Source organism: Mustela lutreola, chromosome 11 (genome assembly GCF_030435805.1).
Source record: "Mustela lutreola isolate mMusLut2 chromosome 11, mMusLut2.pri, whole genome shotgun sequence".
Lineage (NCBI taxonomy): Eukaryota > Metazoa > Chordata > Mammalia > Carnivora > Mustelidae > Mustela > Mustela lutreola.
Window position 1 is genome coordinate 20,454,434 of NC_081300.1, and position 15,707 is coordinate 20,470,140.

Consider the following 15,707-nt stretch of genomic DNA (forward strand, 5'->3'; position numbering starts at 1 on the left):
AAGGTTACTGGGTTAGAATATAAAATACTACAGTCTTCCTAATGTCATTTGGAAAGAATATTTCAAAATGTTAAGTGCACGAAACCTTTGACCTAGAAATTCCATGTATTTGTAGAAGTGAAAATAGATACATTACAAAAATGTTTTATTTCGGGGCGCCTGGGTGGCTCAGTGGATTAAGCCGCTGCCTTCAGCTCAGGTCATGATCTCAGGGTCCTGGGATCGAGTCCCGCATCAGGCTCTCTGCTCAGCAGGGAGCCTGCTTCCTCCTCTCTCTCTCTGCCTGCCTCTCTGCCTACTTGTAATCTCTCTCTGTCAAATAAATAAATAAAATCTTTAAAAAAAAAAAATGTTTTATTTCAACTTTATGTATAGTGGAGAAAAGTGAAGAAAAAACCCAAAAGATAATCAATAAAGGACTGATTACATAGAGAGTGAAATACTATATACACTCATAAAAAACAAACAGATACATATGTATTAACAGAAAGAAGTGCATGATATCTTATTAAGAGGGAAAATAAAACTAGTTGCAGAAATATATTATCTCATTTTTGTAAGAACAAAAATATATGGGGTAGGTATACATATATATGTATGCTATCTTTGTATATACAGAGACAATCTAAAAAAACACAGTTAAAAGTATAAATAGTGACTAGCTCTGGGGAACAATAATTATGAAAGTTCTGTATTTAAATTTTTATAAGCAAACATTAATTTTGTAATTTGAAGAAGTTAACAAAATGACAAAAAGGAAAAGATGACTTAAGACTATAACGTATAAGCTGACTAAGTAGTTTTATGTAAAATGTCTAGGAGTGCCAATCACTCTGCTCTTTTTTGTATCCTTCCTCCCTCCCTTCAGTAACTGTCCTATCATAAGCACTTTGGAGGGAATCCATGGTGAATGAGACAAGAATCCTGCTTTCTGTCAACTTGTAAATTCAGTAGATAAATCTAAAAATCTCTATTTTTAACTCTTCCTTTGTTTACAGGAACCCAGCGCATTCCAAACTAGTGATGTTTATCCAGACAGAAATGAGAGGAAAATTGTCCCCATCAATAATTGAAGCAACCATGCCTTCCAACTTAGTAAGCTTCATCCTCAATGCAAAGGATGGAATAAAGGCCCTCAGATCTCCAGCAGGACGTGGATACCATCAGAGCGGTCACTCATCATTCCTAAAGAAGAAGTGAGGCCATAGAAAAGCACGTGTGGCAGTTACAGCAGTTTACTTCCAAGTCAGTATGCATAAATCCTGTTAAACTATTCTAAACAGTATCCTTGTACAAATTACAGAAGGTGCTTTGTGGAAATAAGAACTCATAGTTGTACAAGAGAACAGCATTAAATATAGTTTTTAATCTCATATAAGAATGATGTTCATAACAAGCGTTCTTTTTTTTTTTTTTTTAAGATTTTATTTACTTATTTGACAGAGAGAGAGAGAGATCACAAGTAGGCAGAGAGGCAGGCAGAGGGAGAGGGGGAAGCAAGCTCCCTGCTGAGCAGAGAGTCTGATGCAGGGCTCTATCCCAGGACTCTGAGACCATGACCTGAGCTGAAGGTAGGGACTTAACCCACTGTGCCACCTAGGCGCCCCCATAACAAGTTTTCTTAATGTCCTTTTATCTATTGCTTTTTTCCCCTGGAAAATGCTCTGCAAAAAGAACAGTAAGAAAACATACACAGAAGTCAGCACTAATTAAAAATTAAAATATATTTTAAGTTGTTTTTTCTTTGCTTACTGCTTAAATTGATCAATGTAGGAACATGAACATAACACTTGAAAAGAATTCCAATAGAATGTATGAAGAATGATACCTGAAATTTAAAATTGAATGGGTCATGAATCAGTTTCTTGTTCTGGCCAAGATGTAGTAATCCATTCTTCCCAAATCCTTCCTTTTTTTTTTTTTTTAAGATTTTTATTTATTTATTTGACAGTGAGTGAAGGAACACAAGCAGGGGGAGTGGGAGAAGTAGGCCTCCCGTAGAGCAAGGAGCCCAATGCGGGGCTCAATCAGAGGACTCTGAGATCAGGACCTGAGCCGAAGGCAGCTGCCTAACGACTGAGCCACTCAGGTGACCCCAAATCCTTCCTCTTAAAACCAAAAGACTCTGCATGTAAGCATAGGAAGATTAAAGCATATATAAAAAGAAGAAGGCAAACTGCTTAAGGACCTTAGGACTTGAGGAATGACATAGCAGTCATTGTCAGGGTCTCCTTATTGCCTTCCATATATTCCAGACAGCAGTCCGGAACCACCACCAGGCAGGAATGACAACAAAAGCTTCAAGAAAAAGCCTGTTCCTCATAGCTATTCCTCACAGCTGTAAGAGTAGCTATGAACAAAAGGGTGGCCCAATGGAACAAGATCTACAGCAGCCAAACATCAACCTAAAAACTGCGCCCACTCCCTCTTTGATTTCATTCGGGCAAAGCAGAGAGATGATCTTACAGCCAGCTTGTTTCCACCCCACAGAAGCAGCTGGTGGTGCTCTGATAGAGTTGAGAAGTAGCACTTTGACACCGCTGCCAGGTGGTTTAGGCTGACCAAGTAGGGAGCTGATTTTCCATCTTCCTCCCAACAAAAGAAGGTAGTGTATCTCTCCTGGGTTAGTGTCAGTTTGGGTCCCGTGTCTTCTTAGCCAACTAGTACAAAGAAGTGTGGGTCATTCTTCACTTCATTGCCTTTCCCTGATCCCCAATGTCAACAGGACCCAGGATGCTGCACCTCTGTTCCCACCTGGTGTAGTCCAGTGTGTTGAACGATGGCCTCCAAAAGACACGTTCTTCAAATCCCTTCAAATCCCTGGAACCTTGAATGTGACCTTATTTGGAAAAAGGGTCTTTGCGGGCACCTAGAATGGAGGACCTAGAATGAGATCCTACTGGATTATTTAAGTGGGTTCAAATCTAGTCATTAAGTGTCCTTTTAAGAGGCACATAAGAAAGACAAGTGGTGGGGCGCCTGGGTGGCTCAGTGGGTTAAGGCCGCTGCCTTCGGCTCAGGTCGTGATCTCAGAGTCCTGGGATCGAGTCCCACATCGGGCTCTCTGCTCAGCAGGAAGCCTGCTTCCCTCTCTCTCTGCCTGCCTCTCCATCTACTTGTGATTTCTCTCTGTCAAATAAATAAAAATAAAAATCTAAAAAAAAAAAAGAAAGACAAGTGGTGGAGGCAGAAGAGAGTCCGAGATTGGAGCTTTGCAGCCACAAGCCAATCAACACTGAGAGCCACCGGAAGCTGGAAGAGGCGAGGAAGATTCTTGCCTAGAGCCTTCAGTGGAGGTTGTTGACGCTTTGATTTTAGACTTCTGGTCTCCAGACTATGAGAGAATAAATTTCTGGGTTTTTTAAGCCACCAAATTGGTGGTAATTTGTTACAGTAGCCAGTTACTTTAGTCAAAATTTAAAATGTATACTCTAGGAAGGACCCTGTGAGGTAAATGAAAAGACAGGCCACAGTCTGGAACAAAATATTTGCAAGGCATTTCTGTCAAGGACTTGTATCTAGAACATGTAAAGAACCTTCAAAACTCGAACTCAACAGTAAAAAAAATCCTATTAGAGGGACACCTGGGTGACATAGTCGGTTAAGTGCTTGACTCTTGATTTCAGCTTAGGTCATGATCTCAGGGTCACGAGATGGAGCTCCCCCATTGGGCTCCATGCTCAGTAAGGAGTCTGCTTGAGATTCTCTCTTTCCCCCTCAGTGGCCCCTCCCGCATCTCGAAAATAAATACATCTTTAAAATCTTACTAAAGAATGAACAAAAGAAATTTCAGTGAAGAGTACATGTAGATGGCATGTAAGTTCACAAAAAGATATCCAACATCACTGGCCATTAGGTAAATGCAAATAATAACCACATTGAGTTATCAATACACACTTGTCAGAATAGCTAAAATTGAAAAATAAAATAGGGATTATATCAAGTGTTACTAATGAGGTTGTAGAGAAACTGGATCACTAATACATTGCACGTGGAAATGAAAAATGTATAGCTACACTGAAAAAGACTATAGCAGTGTTTTACAAAATGAAACATTGCATTTACTATGCAACCCAACAGTAACATGCTTTATCCTGAGACACACAAATGCTCATATGAAAACCTGTACACAGGGGCACCTAGTGGTCCAGTCAGTTAAATGTCTGACTCTTGACTTTGGTTCAGGTCATGGTCTCAGGGCTATAAGATTGGGCCCCATGTCGGGATCCTTTTTAGGGAACCTGCTTGAGATTCTCTCTCCCTCTCTCCCTTCCCCTCCCCACCTCAGCTCTCACTCTCTCTCTTTCTAAAAACAAAAGCTATACACAAATATTCACAGCAGTTTCATTATAAATAGCCCCAAACAGGCCAAAAGTCACATATCCTTTAAGGGGTGAATAAACGGTAGTAATATGGATGACTCCTAAGCAATACAAAAGAACAATCTATTGATACAATTTAGATGGTCTCAAGGGAATACTGCTGAGTGAGAAAAGCCAATTTCAAAAGGTTAATTAGTATATTATTCCATTTATGACATTCTTGAGCTGACAAAATGATGGATATGGATAACAGAACTAGAGATTTGTTGGATCATGGAGGTGAGGTCAAGCAGGGTAGTGGCTGTGGCTTTGAAAGGGTAACAGGTGGGATCCTTGTGATAAACTTGTTCTGTGTGTTGACAGCGATGATGGTTGTATGAATCTACATGTGATAAAACTGCACAGAATTGAACACACACACACATTCATGCACATACACATAAATGAGAGCACATAAAACTGGAAATATCTGATTAAAATCAGTGGATTTTACCAATGTGGATTTCCTAATTGTGATATTATACTATAGTTATGCAAGATATTACGATTGGGGGAAACTGGGTGAAGGAAATATGGCATCTCTCTGCATTATTTTTTTAACAACTACATGCAAATATACAACTATCTCAAAATTTAAAAATAGAAAAAAATGTAAAAACCTATCCAAACTTCCCCCAAATTGAATGGGTCATAAAATTATAAACTATAAGGCTATCTCATAGTATCATTTGTTTTTAAATTTTTGATTTTTAATCTATCACAGGTCTCATTTCTTTTTTTTTTAGATTTTATTTATTTATTTGACAGAGAGAGATCACAAGTAGATGGAGAGGCAGGCAGAGAGAGAGAGAGGAGGAAGCAGGCTCCCCGCCGAGCAGAGAGCCCAATGCGGGACTCAATCCCAGGACCCTGAGATCATGACCTGAGCTGAAGGCAGCAGCTTAATCCACTGAGCCACCCAGGTGCCCCAAAGGTCTCATTTTTTTTTACCAATATAAAGTTGGTATGTTTACATTAGAAGTACTTGTTAAGCACTCTTTTTTTTTTTTTTTTAAGATTTTACTTATTTATTTGACAGAGAGAGAGAGATCACAAGTAAGCAGAGAGGCAGGCAGAGAAAAGGGGGAAGCAGGCTCCCTCCTGAGCAGAGAACCCAATGCGGGACTCCATCCCAGGACCCCGAGATCATGACCTGAGCTGAAGACAGAGGCTTTAACCCACTGAACCACCCAGGTGCCCCTGTTTAACACTCTTTATAAGCAATTCCTCTAGTCGAGAGTTTCCAGTCTGGTTGTATGGAATGACTGTTAAGGAGATATTTAGCCCCATGAAAAAGTCTGGTTTTGTTTATAAATATTATATTACAAATGTCAAATACAGAGAGAGGTACACACCTTTTGGGGAGTTGTGGCTTGAACAGCTTCTGATATTTTACAGAAAATTGTGTCAAAATTCAAGTGTAAGAAGATGCAGAAATACCATTCTCATGAAGAATGATTAAATTTTTCATAGCAAAGTAACTCCTCTAATAATCAGTCACCTTCCAGCGTCAGAAGTCCTTCTAGCCTCCCTTGTGTGAGAAAGGATGCACGGAAACCTGGCGAGGAGGAGGACGGGAGGGCATAGTGGAAAGACTGGGAAGTGTGGAGAAAACCACTGTGATGTTGAAGAGCAGCTTACCTAAAGGAAGTCTCTGACCTCTGTCCCCAGTTCCTTGGATGATGGTCTCCCTAAAACTTGGCAGGTTCTGAGTATTTTTCCTTTCCTAACAAAGTTTTCAAAAGACATAAATATGCAATTATACTATGATTTAGAATGTGCCTTATTTTGTGAATATGCCACTTTTACTGTTTTCCAGTTTAGACTGTACTTTCAGAAGAATGTGAGCCTTTTAGCCATAAACACACAAATCACAAAATTACACATTTTAGTAAATTTTTCCAAGAAAGACAAATGATTTTTTTTTAAGATTTTATTTATTTATTTGACAGAGATTACAAGTAGGCAGAGAGGCAGGCAGAGAGAGAAAGGGGGAAGCAGGCTCCCTGCTGAGCAGAAAGCCAGATGCGGGACTCCATCCCAGGACCCTGGGATCATGACCTGAGCTGAAAGCAGAGGCTTTAACCCACTGAGCCACCCAGGCGCCACGACAAATGATTTTTTAAACTGTTTCCCCATTACACAAACATAAAAATAATATATTTCTGAACTTGTACCCTATTTAAGGTAAAATGTAAGTAATACCAAAGAAATAATACTAAGTACTATATCTTTGATTTCTTCTCCTTGTCCTGTCATTATCCCCATATATTATGGTGTTTTAACATCTTGATTTACCTCTAAATAGGTAGGAATCTTAGAAGGTACCATCTGTAATAAAAAAAATTTCATGTAAAATTTGATGATAACACCATCATCCAAATAATATGAAAAATAAAAATAGTTTAGCAATTCTGCACTAATAAGTGTTAGTGAGGATGTGGAGAAAAGGGAAACCTTGTACACTGTTGATGGGAATGCCCACTGCTACAGCCACTATGGAAGATGTATGGAGCAGCCTCAAAAAATTAAAAATAAAATGATCATAAAATCTAGTATCTCTACTTCTAGATATTTTCCCCAAAGAAAATGAAAACACTAATTTGAAAAGATATATGCACCCTTTTGTTTGACTGCAGCATTATTTATAATAGCCAAGATATGGAAACAACCTAAATGTCCTTTGAGAGACAAATGGATAAAAAAAGATGTGGTATACACACACACACACACACACACACACACACACACACACACACACAGGACTATGACTCAGCCAAAAGAAAAAAGGCATGAAATCCTCACTTTTGTAACATGGATGGACCTTGAGGGTATGCTAAGTGAAGTAAGTCAGACAAAGACAAATGCCATATGATTTCACTTACATGTAGAATCTAAGAAACAAAACAAATGAATGAACAAACAGATACATAGATAGAACAAATTGATGGTTGCCAGAGCAGAGGGGATGGAGAAATGGACAAAATAGATGAAGGGAATTCAGAGGTATAATATCCCAATTATAAAATAAATAAGACATAGAGATGTAATGTACAGCAAGAAAATGTAGTCAATAATATTGTAACAACTTTGTATGGTGACAGATAGCAATTAGACTTACTGTGGTGACTTATTTCATAATGTATGTAAATATTAAATCACTGTTATACATCTAAAACTGATGCAGTATTATATATCAATTATTCTTCAATAATAAAAAATAAATGTTGGCCAGTTCCTATTATCACCATCTTAAATGAAATGGGATCTAATGATAAATCTAAGGTTTTATCCAAAAATAATTACAATTTTGTTTAAAGAACTTAGAAGCCAACACTTTAAAGTTTGAGAGAGTACAGGGGAAAATAATTTCTCAGTATTGTCAGCTACTAGATTATACCTGCAGACACTACATATTTGATAGTATAAAACACATAAGATCAAGTGGCAGTCTACAATAATCACTGTAATAAATTTTATCCTCCATTTAAAGTTTGTTTTGGGATTTAATAGGTCAGAAGAAAATATGTTTTCACTACCACTTTTTTCACTAACACTTTCTGTGTATACTCTGTGCTGAAGAGGATTCATCAAGTATATTATAGTCAATTAATATACCAGTTACCACAGTAATAATGTATAATAGACAATCACAAAACCTTAGGGGCATATAACCGTCACCTTTATCTGTTAAGTCTGTGGGTAATTTAGGCTGGGGTCAGGGGGGCTCCTTTTCATGTCCAATAATTGGCTCTTAGTCGTCTGAAAAAGGATGGGCAACCGGAGAGCCTGGGCTGTGCTTCACCTCATCCTCCCCCAGCCTAGCCCAGGGATGTTCTAATGATGAAGGCAAAGGGAAGAAGTGGAAACATTGTATTTTTTCAAGTCTAACATCCCTTTGGCAAAGCAAGTCACATGGCCAGACTTGTAATAAATAAGCAAAAAAAATCAAATCTGTCCTTTTAGTGAAACTGTAGAGTCATATGGTAACAGAGTAATGAATACGAGAGGTGGAGAAGTGAGACCATTAATACAACTGTCCCAGGATGGTTCACTCACTCTCTGGCCATAATCATATCCCTTCCACATGCACAATATATTCACTGTGCTTATTCCAAAGTTCCCATAAAATCACAGCATCAGCCCTCAAATCTAGGATTTCGTGATATATGTCAGGCCCAGATGCAGCTCCTCTTGCCAAGTAACCTGCCCCTCTGCACGTGCGCGCGCAGACGCGCACACACACACACAATATATATATATATATATATATATATATATATATATATATATATATATAATAATTAGAATAACCGCAATAAGTAAATAGTTCACTGGAAAGGGGAAAGCAAGGGAAGCATATCGTCGCTGCTAGTTCCTCACAGTTCTGATACCCTACTGGGCCTACTTCTCTGGCAATGGGGAAATGTTTCCTGATTGGAGCCCAATCTCTAATTGCACTCTGGGAGTTGCCCCCTTACTCACTGCTCCCCACAGTTTGGCTATACTATCTGAGACTGCCTTCTTTTTCCATCACCCTCCTTTATTCTTTGAAGAAATGATCTTTATTAGCAACTTAGTAACTTTCTCAAGCTGCTTCCTGCCAAAGAAAGTCAAGGGCCAAGAGACATTTTTAGAGCGCAATCATCTTTTAGTTTAGCCCAAGCAGTTGTTGTTTTTGCTAGTACAACATTCTTTAAGACTTTTGAGCTTTCTTGTCTGGAAAGCCATACCTGTAATTGGTATCAACATAGCGTCTTTAGATTTTCTTATTGCTCTTTTTGTATCAGGCTCTGTGGGATGACACCTTTAGGCTTTTGTCCACCTGAGATCTCCTCAGTACCACCTTAACTTAGCAGTCTTTTTCTTTTTTTTTCTTTTTTTTTTTTTAAAGATTTTATTTATTTGACAGAGAGAGATCACAAGTAGGCAGAGAGGCAGGCAGAGAGAGAGGAGGAAGCAGGCACCCTGCTGAGCAGAGAGCCCAATGTGGGACTCGATCCCAGGACCCTGAGATCATGACCTGAGCTGAAGGCAGCGGCTTAACCCACTGAGCCACCCAGGCGCCCCTTAACTTAGCAGTCTTATCAAAATATCTGATAGACCCAATTTGATGTTGGATGTAAGCCCATGTCTTAATTTGAGACTTTGCTGAGTTGGCTGGAGATAAGACAACAGTTTCATTTTCCAGTTTAGTAGCTCTGGCTCTCTATGTAATATAACCTTTAACTTCTACTTTTGCTTGCAACCTAACCGGCCGCTTCCTCTCTTCCTCCCTTCCTAGCTCAACTTGCTTGTAGTAGTACGTTAGCCCTTGCAACCTAAAACCACCAGGTGGCACTTTCTTCACCTTGCCTGGAGACATCCTTGCCTAAAGCCAAAAAGTTCATTTGGTTTATTTTGTTTTCTAAGATAGGACTAACAGCTGTCTTTTCATATGCATGGTTACAGCTTCTTCTTCTTTTTTTTCTTAAAGATTTTATTTATTTGACAGATCACAAGTAGGCAGAGAAGCAGGCAGAGAGAGAGGGAGAAGCAGGCTCCCCTCCGAGCGGAGAACCTAATGCGGGGCTCTATCCCAGGACCCCAGGATCATGACCCGAGCCGAAAGCAGAGGCCTCAACCCCCTGAGCCACCCAGGCGCCCCATCATTACATCTTCTTAAGAAAGGAGTTTCCTCACCATTATTCCAGCCTCAGCAGTTTTCTCACCTTGTCACCATCCAACAGCCAATAGCATAGACTTCAGGTTTTTGTTGTACAGCTCCCCGACCAGTCCCAATTTGGGTAGCTGTAATCGATTACCCAAATAATACCACAACACAAATAACCACATATTTCTTTGTTGACTCAAAAAGAATATATGTTCATCAGTTCAACAGTTACTGAGTACATGTACTCTCTCTATCCGTATTAACTCAATCTTTTAAAATGTTTATTATTGAAGTACTGTTTACATACACGGCTATATGTTTCAGGTATCCAATAGAGTGATTCAACAATTCTATACATTACTCAGTGCTCACCATAAGTGTAGTCACCATCTGTCACCATATATTATTACAATATTATTGACTATACTGCCTGTGCTGTACATTTCCTCCCTGTGACTTATAACTGGCAATTTGTACGTCTTAACCACCCCCCCTCACCTATTTCACTTATTCTCCAAATCCCTCCCCTCTGGCAACCACCAGTTTGTTCTCTGTCAGTCTGTTTTCTTCGTTTGTTTTGCTTTTTTAGGTTCCACTGTAAATGAAATCATATGGTACTAGTTTTTCTCTGCTTGACTTACTTCACTGAGCATAATACCCTCTAGGTCTGTCCATGTTTTCACAAATGGCAAGATTTAGTGTTTTTTATGGCTGAGTAATAATTCAATATGCATACTGTATACCTACACACACACAAACACATATACGTCTTCTAATTTTTAACCTCTTTCCCTAGTCAATAAGTTGAAAATTGGTTTTTTTTTTTTTTTTTTAGGATTTTATTTATTTGACAGAGAGAAAGAGATCACAAGCAGGCAGTCAGGCAGAGAGAGGGGGAAGCAGTCTCCCCACTGAGCAGAGAGCCCAATGGGGCACTCAATCCCAGGACCCTGAGATGAGGATCTGAGCCCAAGGCAGAGACTTAACCCACTGAGCCACCCAGGCACACCTGAAAATTGTTTTCTACATAAAATGGTTTTCATACTCATCATTTACTGCAACATTTTACTTTGCAATAACAATTACAAATTTATACTCTGATGGAATTACAAGAGGAAGCTCATGAGATTTTATTTGGTTGTATCTGGAAAGCTTACTTATATTTGAAATTGAATACTCAGATACTAATAATAAATCTAAACATGATGACCTTATTTTTATGACTAGAATCATTTACAATGATTAAATATGATGACAACCTATATAATCATATGGTAACTTCATACACAATTGCAGTAGAGCAACAAATGATGCTAAAGCAGTTGATTATTCAACTGCCCAAAAACCAAATAACTGAATTTGGCCGAATACCAAGCCTAAAGCTAAATTCTTGTATCCCTAGTTAAATAATACAAGATACTGGGAGTATCTGGCTCCCCATTCTTTTTACTGCTAGGGTATTATATCAAAAAAGTTGATGACAGTTAACTAGAATACCATATATAATCTGGCTAAGTGTAAAGATTAAATATTCTATCAACTTCTCAGGTTTTTCTACTTCAGTATATCTGTAGCCACACAAGTTTGGTTTAGATAAGTCAACTGCAGGCTGAATTTTATCACAGTACGGGTTTGTAGTATGATATTTAAAAAATTGCCAGGGACACCTGGGTGGCTCAGTGGATTAAGCCGCTGCCGTTGGCTCAGGTCATGATCTCAGGGTCCTGGGATCGAGCCCCATATCTGCCTCAGCATCCCTGCTGAGCAGAGAGCCTGCTTACCCCTCTCTCTCTGCCTGACTCTCTGCCTACTTGTGATCTCTCTCTGTCAAATAAATAAAATTTTTTTAAAAATTGCCACTATGACACAAACATATTGTAGTAACCACTTCAAAATTCAATAAAATTCAATAGTGTGTATAATTATTATATATAATATACATATATGTATATATAATTTATATAATTTATTATATAATACAATTATATATTCCATAGTAATTATATAATTTTATATATGAATTACTATTTATATATATATATATATATATATGCACATGAACACACAGACACACACACACATAACTGACAGATCCTGTGTATTGGCTTGCTCATCTTTATTCTACCTCCCTTCTAATCCAAGAGGATGGAATGCTAAAAAAAGCATGCATCCCAGGAGCTGACTGCACCTAGACTTTAGTAGCAAATTAGGTTACATCCATTGGATGAAGTCGTGAGAGTTGAGTGAGGCAGAGGCCATTTTTCCTATTTTTTTTTGTTTCTGCTGGCCACCAAGGACAAGGGACAAGGACAAGTGAGGCTTTTCTTCTGTGTTCTAGTGTCCACCTGCCAGATTCTTCTGTGCCAAAAGGTGGGTGTGTCAATGACAGAGGCAGCAGCATCTTCTTGATTTCTTGTTCCCGATTACTGGGACACAATTGTAGGTAACCATTCTCCAGCCTTCCAGATGTCAAGCAGTGGCAGTGGTGGCAGCCTATTAATTTCAGCTCCCTGAATTCATAGTTTCACCAGTGGCTTCAAATAAGACATCTTACCTGGTGGACTGGTTCTGTCTGGTTCTCAGATGAGTTTCTAGAGGCCAACCCCAGAATCCACTCCTTCAGCAATGCAATGATTTTGTAAGCGTCTAATATACTACATTAAATCTTCTTGCCTAAAATATCTACAGAAGTTCCATCTTCCTGACCAAAATCACATCTGAAAGAAGTTTACAGTTTCCTCAAAATATTTTAGCATATTTTAAAAATATTTTTTCAGTATCTTAAATTTAATATATAATAAATACAATTTAAGAAAGAAAGGATACCCAAATATCACCAGATTATGAGAGGCTCACCTTTACATATCAAAAGCAGAGCTCTTTGTAAGACATTTTTGTTAATGTCAATCAACTTTATAGGAGAACAAGGGGGATTATATCTCATTATATATGGGAATTATATCTCTTTGTTTAAAAAAAAAGACAGTACAGGTAATACAGTGAGATAACAAATGAGAGTGAATTTCACACAACTCATTCATTTATTTATAAGTGGAAAGAGTATACAAAAGAGAGACCTGTGGTAAACAAGAAAACAAAATAAATCAATCTAAGTTTATAGACAAAGGACAAAACCTTGGGCCCATCCAAGGCAGGTAACTGGGATGAGATGGGCCGGGAACCTAAGAGGACTATCCGCTCAGTAAAACCATGAATTAGAAAAAAAATATTCCAAACATAAAATAAAAGACAAATGAATGCGTTTAGGGGAAAAGGCAAAAATATCCCCTGCAAAACCATGCCCACAGTCTGTCCAGATCTAGGGTTTAACTGTACAGATGAGAAATTAAAATGGTCCAAGGTTATGGTTTCTCAAAGGGCTGGCAGAAGCAAGTACAAATATTTTTTGGAGGGACACACTGGCCTTATAGGAGTTCCACAAATAAAGCCCAACAAGTGTGAGCCCACAATCCAAAATCATAGAATACCTGAGAAAAAAGACAAGCATGAATAGGTTGCCAGAAGAAATAATAAATAAGACAAAGAATTAGTCTTCCACCAAAGAATTCAAACATTTGTACTACCTAATAGAGAATTAACATGGCTATGTTTAAAATAAGTAAAATAAAGACAAGACTAATAAGCTGATTTAATACAGAGCATAAGAAAAGGTTCAAGTAGTTTTTAAGAAAATGAAATAGAACTTTGTATCATTCTAGGAACAATACAGAAAAGAAACAATCTAGGTATTTTAAGTAGAAAAGGATGGATTTAAAACAGCTAAATTGGTACCGAGACCATTGTTGGATGGGCAGGTTCTTGGCCAAGGAATGTCTCCTAGAATACTAAGGAGGCATCCTGCCAGAAGAGCTACTACTTCTACGTCTACACTGGAAGTATCATGTGCAAGAACATATATTACAGCTGTAATTCAAACATCAAGAAATCATTACTTTTACTTCCGCAAATGCTTCCTGATATCTATGAACTGGTAACTGGGCACTGGAACAAAGATTCCAGTCACCATCTCCATAAAAATTCCATCTCCAGAAAACTAGAGAACAGACTGAGCAATATCATTATAAAAATGACTCATGTTTGCAAAGCCTTGTCAGCAGAAAATATTCAAAATAGGACTCCATCTCACCCTCACCATGTAAATTTTGTCACAGTTTTCACCTTTCAAAAATCGTGAGATTACATCTAACTGATAAAATCAATTTTTCCCCAAAGGAGTCATGCTATATTAACAATATGATGCATTGGGTAAAGAGGAGTAGGTAAAAAGTAACTGAAAATTATATCCTGATATTGTCTTAATTCCAACAGAGAACTGGAGGTTTATTCTGTAAAACAGATGTTCTCTTGAACTGGACAATGCCTAGTTGAGAACCTAGGAAGTATACAAAGAACAGGATTAAATAATCCTATGTAGACTGAATGCTGAAATTTTCAGTTCATCCTCCCCAACTTTGTTCCTATAACACAGGCAGCCAGGCAGCCTTAAACTAAGCAGGATACCTTAAGTATCATCTTTGAGAAACATAACCCAGCCCCAAAGGAAAGATCTAGTGATACTGACATCAAGAGTTCCCCCCCAAAATGGCCCAGACAGATCATCCTGCATGGAACTCAAAGTCGATGAAGTCCTATCAAAACTAGCAGAGCTTCCCTTAGGCTTTTAGTCCTGTACACTTAATCAACAAAATCCACTTCAAGAGAGATTAGGTAGTAAGACAAAATCTTGGAAAGCTCTATCAGTAACAACTTTAGAGAGATAAGAAGATACTGTATCCAAGAAACAAAAACAGGAGACTATAGAATGTGAAATTACTCTAAAAAAAAATATATATATATATATATATAAACAGCAGAAATGAAATGAAAAGTCTGCAAATGAGGCCTGACAACTGCCTTAGCTTACTTTTCTAAAGTAGTTTCCAAGGTGGAGTCCTGGAAGGGGGATGTCAGAGATCCTAGCAGTCTCCTGTGAGCTGGGAAGACAAAGTTAGGAGTCTAGAGGCACCAAGGTGACTAGAGTTAATAAAGCAGAGTACTGGCAAGAGCTGCACAGAATACCTCTTGAGTCTTCGATTATACTGATTAGTATATGCATATGAAGAAACTACCCAATGCTGGGGAAGGAACCACCTGAAAAAAGCAGAGGAAGCTATTTCCTAAACCGACACAGGATCAGAAATATTTTATGTTATGACAAGTCAGAGCAAAAAACCTCCTCACAAATCCAAATTTGATGAAAACTATAAACTAACAGATTCCAGAAACTTGACAAATACTTAGCACAACAAACATAAATAAAACTATACCAAAGAATATCACAATCAAATATCTTAAAACCAGTAATAAAGAGAAAATCTTAAAGGCCACCAGACCCCTTCCTTCTACCATTAAAAAAACACATAGAATTTAGAATTCTACACCCAGCAAAATAATCTTCAAAAAAAAAAAATAAAGGTAGGGGCGCCTGGGTGGCTCAGTGGGTTAAGCCTCTGCTTTTGGCTCAGGTCATGATCTCAGGGTCCTGGGATTGAGTCCCACATCAGGCTCTCTGCTCAGAAGGGAGCCTGCTTCCCCCCATCTCTCTGCCTGCCTCTCTGCCTTGTGATCTCTTTCTCTCTGTCAAATAAATAAAATCTTTAAAAAAATAAAAAAGGTAAAATAAAGACAAAAGA

General features: G+C 38.3%; 1 protein-coding gene across 2 annotated transcripts in view; it reads left to right on the plus strand.

Annotated features, from left to right (window-relative positions):
* Positions 1 to 15,707, plus strand: part of STARD6 (StAR related lipid transfer domain containing 6) — a 37,386-nt gene that overhangs the window by 18,931 nt on the left and 2,748 nt on the right. Inside the window, exon 9 of one of the 2 annotated variants that reach the window (XM_059140770.1) lies at positions 999 to 1,381. In XM_059140770.1, coding sequence (XP_058996753.1) covers positions 999 to 1,200 — 202 coding nt within the window. In that variant the 3' untranslated portion in view covers positions 1,201 to 1,381. Of the gene's footprint in view, positions 1 to 998; positions 1,382 to 15,707 lie in introns of those variants that run through there. The other variant, XM_059140769.1, reaches the window with a different exon arrangement.